The following is a 6,781-nucleotide window of genomic DNA, read 5'->3' as shown; positions in this document are numbered from 1 at the left end:
CAACCATCCATCCAGGCTCTAATACGTCTCGGGTTACTAGCATGTATCCCAGGAGCTGTAGTTGACTGTTTTCTGTTTGCTTGTACCAGAAGATTCGATCATAGTTAGTTATTTTGTGTACACAGTTGATTTCAGCTCTTTGTCCTTGATTTTTATACATATCAGCTGGAGTCTGGAAGACTTGGTCACTGAGTGAGGAACCTGTGAAAAATGTCAACAAAAAATCTCACAACAATATAAAACAACAAATATGTGAGTAAAGGATAAAAAATTAAAAAGTAAAAAAGGTGCATTACCTGAAACCAGGATAATGTTTAAGATTATGCAGAAGAAAGTGATTATCATATTTTGTGGCATGATTATATTCAAGAAGTTGCATGTTAAGTCTTCCGTGCTTTCATAACTGTGTATTCAGCTACACTGATCATTCATTTGTCATTTCTGGTTAAACCCTCCCATCAAACAATGGGCAGTGATGCAGTGAATTCTGAGCAGCCTCTACGCCACAGACATACTGCCACGTTATGAAATGGCTTAAAGCGACAAAAACCTGTAACGGATTGTCCTTTTTCAGCACCTCACCATGTTATTCTATATCTCCTTGAACATCTTCATCATCTTTTCCTTCATCTATGCAGAACTATCTGCTATCTGCTCAGGAAACTGTGCATCCAGGCTTCAAGCAGCACCATTGGGTCAAAATTGATGGTGCATTAATATGCTTGAATTTTCATTTCTATCACTGAATTCTATCCACTATATCCAGATTCATGAAAAAGCTACATTTTTCTCAGACCACACCAGTGACTGTGAGCTGTGTCAAAGGTGATTTTATTCAAAGGTTCAAAGTCCCAAAGTTACTGACAGCTCAGAAGTTGCTTTTTATTTCCTTTTAAAATGATTGTTGTCATAGCTAACTCGATGCAGAAGATGTTTCCTGACCAACTGTTTCAGGAGTTTGACAGTAGATGTGGTGTAATAACTCAAAAGGCCTTCCAGAGGATATTAATAAAAAGAGAAGCATATTTTTATCTGAAATGGGAGCTCCTGTTTTAAAAAAAAAAAAAAAAAAAAAAAAAAAAAATCTCTTGCATTAAACATGTACCTGGAAGCCACAGAGATGAAACGACTAATGTGAAAAGCACCTGTTGTTAATTAAAACCTTTAACCTCCACCTCTTATTATAAATAAATCTAAGGACCTCCCATTTTAGTACTGGATTATAATCACAAGATCAATGTTGGTTAGAATACAGGTGCAAGTGTCTGTGAACTGTAAGAGATAAAAAACTGGCAATTGGAAGGTTTTTGTATTGTGGATCAGTGATATGTAGCACTGTGGTATCTAGCAGCACAGAAGTACACTGCACTGCTGTTCATGAAGAGATCTTTAATTTTCAGTGTGCAGGTCTTGTCTTTATTTGCGTCCCCACCAATTGTCACAGTCACTCCAGGCTCTACAAATGGGTTTGTTATGTACATGTATCCCAGGAGCTGCAGTTGACTGTTTTCTGTTTGCTTGTACCAGAGGATTACATCGTAGCTGTCTATACTGTGTGAACAGGTGATTTCAGCTGCTCGTCCTTGATTTTTATACATATCAGCTGGATCCTGGTGGACTCGGTCACTGAGTGATGAACCTATGTTTAAAAAAACAAACAAAAAAACATCAGAAACCTCATCAGAAATAAATTTCCAATATAAGAGTAAATCCTGAAGACTTGAAAAGTTAAGCGTTCATTACCTGACACGAGGATAATGTTAAGGCTTATGCAGAAGAAAGTGATTATCATGTTGTGTTGCATAACTAAACTCAGGAACAGAGCTGTTATGTTGCCTGTGCTGTGTATTCAGTTCTGCTGATCGTTCATATCTCATTTCTCGTTAAACCCTCCCACCAGGAAAATGGGCAGTGATGCAGTGGATTCTGAACAGCCATTATACTACAGACATACTGCCACCTCATGAAAATAAATAGTGTTTCTGTGTTTGAGTTCCACACTGTTATTTCTTTCTTTGTCTGTGAAAGCTTCGTTAACATAACACCAGTTCATTTTACGGGATTGAAACACATCCTAGGAAAAAACTGAAAGAAGAAAATATATTTGAATACTAAAAATGCTCTGAGCAAACGTGTTCAGGTCTTAAACGAACAACAATAATTAATGTTTATGTACCTTGAAGCCACAGAGATGAGAATATGAAAGTGATGACTGGTTGAGCAATCATAGTGTTATTTTACAATGTGTTAAGAAAGATTTTTATTATTCCTATTATTTCCTATTCCTTTAAAACAAATGATTTTCTCATAGCTAAAGCTGTTTCCTGAGAAACCATTTCAGTAGTTTGACAGCAGATGTGGTGTAATAAATCAAAAGGCCTTCCAGAGGATATTTAAAAAAAAGAGAAGAATATTTTTATCTGAAAGGGGAGCTGCAGAAATGCATGTGGGTTTTTTATGTGTATGGTTTTGCCCTGACAATGATCTGACGTTTCCATGTATAATTAGCAGACCGTGGCACACAGTATTTAACTGTCACTGTCCAAATGCTTATGGTGGACCTGACTACACCTGCTATGAGCAGTGATGGACAAATTAAAGATAAAACGAGAAATGTAATAGTCAAGCAGCAATATAAGATGTGTTACTGTAAAATATTGGCTGTACTGCAGTATTTAAGTCAAGTTTAGTGTCTTCTGTAAGTGCCTTCTCACTCAGCATCATATCATTTAAGGAATAAACCAATGTGATATCAACAGAGCAGATATTACATAAGTAAAATGAAACTGCAGCTAAAAATATGTTTGCTTTTGATCCTTTACTGTTTAACTTGCAGAATATCAGACACTATGGAAAATGCTCATCACCATCTCCTAAAACCAGTGATTCAATGATTTGGATGTGAGTGAATACTTTTGGCAATATAGTGTATGTGTTGAGATGTAGGTCAGCCCCACCTGGTAGGAACAAAAGAGAATGCAAACATTTATACGGTCTGGAGGTCTGTCATGTCTGCTTTTTCTACTTATGTGAATTAAAGCTGTACTTATTTTTTTCTATTTTTTTCTTTCTTCCTGGTTTTATAAACAATGCATACTCTAAATAACACGCTTAGATAAATGATAATAGAACAAGGGTATATTTAATACATTTTTACATGACTGGATTAGGCCACAAACCACTAAAGCAGGTGCTTAAGAGCTTGTCTTATCAAGACCACCAAATGTAAACAAAACAAAAAACTGTGCAGTTTTTGTAGTGTTCAGTGGGGCTTTTTGTCATTGTGCATACCTTGCTGCACAATAGTACACTGCACTGTGCTCTATTTGTGCAACTTTGATAATCACATTTGAAGAAACCACCTCCATGTCAAGATCAACTCATTTTAAGTAAAGAAGTTATTACCTCAACAGAAAAAGAGAAAATTAAACATGTTGACCTTCCTTTGATAACACGTTAAACTATGTGCCTAAGACTTATAGGGATTTAAATCACTGTGTTCTGACTTCAGATCAACTGTGTGACCTTACTGATCTATCTAAGACCTAAAAGAAAAGCGAACACTATGCTGGCTGGTATGTAAGAGGTCGGGGAAGTATGATCAGTTCAAAACCATCCACTTTGATGGTTTTGAGTTTGTGTATTAAGGGGAGGGTTTTTCCTCTGTGTGCACAGTAGTACACTGCACTGTGCTCAAGTGACTTGAGGTCGACTATAGACAGAGAACCATTCTTTTCTTTCTCTCCACTCAAATCACCTTAAAATATTTTTTTTATTCTGACGTTTCGTTCCTGGGCCTACATCAAGTGTAACTGCTGCCCACATACTACTCCTATAGAGTCAACAGCACAGAAAAATCCAAGTTTATGAGCAGCAGTTTGTCACTTTGAAGATATGCAATCCAAAACAAATAAAAACATCTAATCATCTTTTTTCTTCCCTTACAAAGTAATAAGTAAACTAAAGACTATTCTCTAACTCTCAAAAACCAAGAAACAAAAAATGAAGTATTTGAATAAAAAAGGGCCTCTCCCTCCTTATAAGGCAAGCTACAAAGTGCTCGTGAATACAAATTTAAAGTTTACTATTTACAAGGATTATTTACAAAATGCTTTCAGCTACTGTAACCACAAAGACTTCAGATTGTAATGCTGATCTCTCACAGACAGGCGAGAAAGCTGAACACACCCATTGTAATGGCAGAAAAAACATCACATCTTCATGGATCATGTCATTCTTTGCTGTTTTAATGCACATGTCCAGTGCACTTCATGGCTTGGGCTCCATGGGATTTCTGTCTTTCTGTGGTTAAGACCTGTTGGACTTTGTCTCCGGGTGTCTGATAAACATGATGAGCTCCTGTTTGAACCCTGAGTGACTCTTACACTTTGCCAGTTGCTGCAGGTTTTGATATCTGTATTTCTTGAGCTCCTGTGCCACCTACTGGGAGGACATGAAAGTCAAGTCATTTCCAATGTTAGATTAGTTGCCGAGCGGATGTTGTACAGCTTCTCCTGCTTCTCATGTCACTGTTTGCTGATAGGACAAAAATACATGCCACTGTCATTCTGCTGCATATTATTGTAATGGAGACCAGGGGTTCCATTACCTTGTTGGCATTGTTAATGATAAATTGTTGGATTGGGAATTTAAAATAGGGTAATAAAGAAAACACATTAGTTCTTATGGAGTCTTTTATTAGGTTTATTTTGACATACGATTAAATTGACAGCTTGTGAAGGTGAAGAGACAGGGGGACTGACCATCCTACCTGTGTCAGAGAAGAGCCAAAGTTAAAACTGCTTGCAGTTAATCATTTGTCAATAACCTAAATATATGTGAAATGAGAACTTATAAAGGTACTCACCTGTCCTGGTTGCTTCTTGCAGGATGTGGATCAAAAGAGTGAAAGCAATCACCTGCTTAAGAGCTCTTGGAGCAGACCAGTGTGCCAGGTTAGGGAGTATGGTTAAAGAGGGTTTTAATTTAGATAGTAATGGGTGAAGCTTAGTCACCAGTGTGTGACTGGGTGGATGACAGGTTGTGTAAAGCGCTTTGGGGTCCTTAGGGACTAGAAAAGCGCTATACAAATACAGGCCATTTACCATTTATTGGTTTGTTTATAGTATGTGTTGGAAATATGTATATGTTTGTGATGTGCTTTAATGTTATTGTATGTTTGTTTGTGTGGAGGGTTATGTTTTCATTTTGATTAGTTAACCCCTATACTTGGGCTATTCCGGATGCTCACCTGAAAAGGTAGAGTATAAAAGGAAGCCATTTTGTTTAGTTGTAGTGAGTGTTTTGTGCTGTTATCATGCTCCTTCTTTAATAAAGTGTCAATCCATGGATGTGTTTTACTCCAGTCTCGCGTCATATTATTGGACAGAACCTATGACTGCCGGCCAAAACTGGCAAGTGGTGTCAGGAGTGCTGCCTCTAATGAATGAGGTAAATATGATGACGAGAAGTGGAAAGAAGAATAACTGTAATGACGTGGCAGAGGAAGGGGGGAAGGTGCTAGCTGATCCAGTGGCTAAAGCAGGAGCTAAACCTGGCGATAGACTGGATGAACTGACAGCTCTGGTGAAATCATTGATGCAGTCTCAAGCAACAAGAGACCAGAGAATGGACAGAGAATCAGCCCGACAAGAACAAAGATGGAAAAGTATGCAACATCAGTTTCAGCAAATTCAAGTTCAAGTGAAAGAAATGACAGAACAGCAGCAGGAACAAGAGAACAACCAAATCGAGGAGGGAGGTGAACCTGATGAGGGGCCTAGTCTGACTGGTCAGCAGATGTGGTCTCTGCCAAGACAGGAACCATTTCACCAGAGAGATCCCAAGTTGTTGCCACTCACTCCAGATGATGATATTGAGCATTTTCTCACTACTTTTGAGAGAATGGCTCAAGTCTGCCGTTGGCCGAGAGAAGAATGGGCTGTTTGACTTGTACCTCTGCTCACAGGTAAAGCACGTAGTGCTTATGTGCATATGGACATTGCTGATTCGGAAGTCTATGATAAAGTAAAAGATGCCATTCTTGCTAAATACGAAATAACTGCCCGGCCAAAACTGACAGTTATTCACATTAAGAGTTCTCAATGTCTTTTCTGCTGCCTGACTATTTGTTTTCATGTTTCCCACCAAAGAATGTGTAGATGATGAGGCCTCAGTCTCTCCTGGTCTTTGAATGTACCAGTACAAATGACTATGACTTTTTTTTTTTCTTTTCAATTTCTTGCATCAATCATGTATCCTGAAGCCTCAGAGATGGTACAACAAATGTGAAAAGCACCTGAGGAATCATAGTGATACTCTGGATGATCTGATATCCTCGTGTTGGTGTTGTTCCCAGACCATTATGAAAATGTTGTTCCAGGTTCAACATTGCAAGTGACCAATCACATTGTTGTGACGTTATTATTTTGCGCGCCAAGCCATTCGTGCATTCATGAAATTCCAATGTTGCAAGGACAATATCAATTCTGCTTACTGTTTATTAAAGGGTTAGGGTCAGGGTCCGTTGATCGGCAGACAGAGGTGGTTTCACGCAGCTTAAGTACAGTTTTTTGTTTTACGCCGGTTTTTCCCGAAGTCGCAAAAGTATGACGTCACAACATTCTGATTGGTCACTTGCAATGTTGATCCTGGAACAACATTTAGTATGATGATCTGGGAACAACACCAACACGAGGATATCAGTTCAACCGTGATACTCTACAGTGTGATAGCTGGCATTGTACATATTAATGCCTGTCATTATTTATTATGGTGGGTG

The 6,781-nt window shown here is 38.3% G+C and overlaps 1 gene segment (V, D, J or C); it reads right to left on the bottom strand.

Annotated features, from left to right (window-relative positions):
* Positions 1–1,319: 1,319 nt before the first annotated feature.
* Positions 1,320–1,792, bottom strand: LOC146646597 (T cell receptor beta variable 16-like). The segment is given in 2 exon segments: positions 1,320–1,639; positions 1,744–1,792. Coding segments are annotated over 2 exon segments (369 nt in total).
* Between the last annotated feature and the right edge of the window lie 4,989 nt (positions 1,793–6,781).

Source organism: Rhamphochromis longiceps, linkage group LG19, assembly GCF_057381845.1.
Source record: "Rhamphochromis longiceps isolate RC_006_pf linkage group LG19, R_longiceps_female_GT1.1, whole genome shotgun sequence".
Classification (NCBI taxonomy): Eukaryota; Metazoa; Chordata; class Actinopteri; order Cichliformes; family Cichlidae; genus Rhamphochromis; species Rhamphochromis longiceps.
The sequence above is the reverse complement of the archived record's forward strand: the minus strand, read 5'-3'. Positions and strand labels throughout refer to the sequence as shown.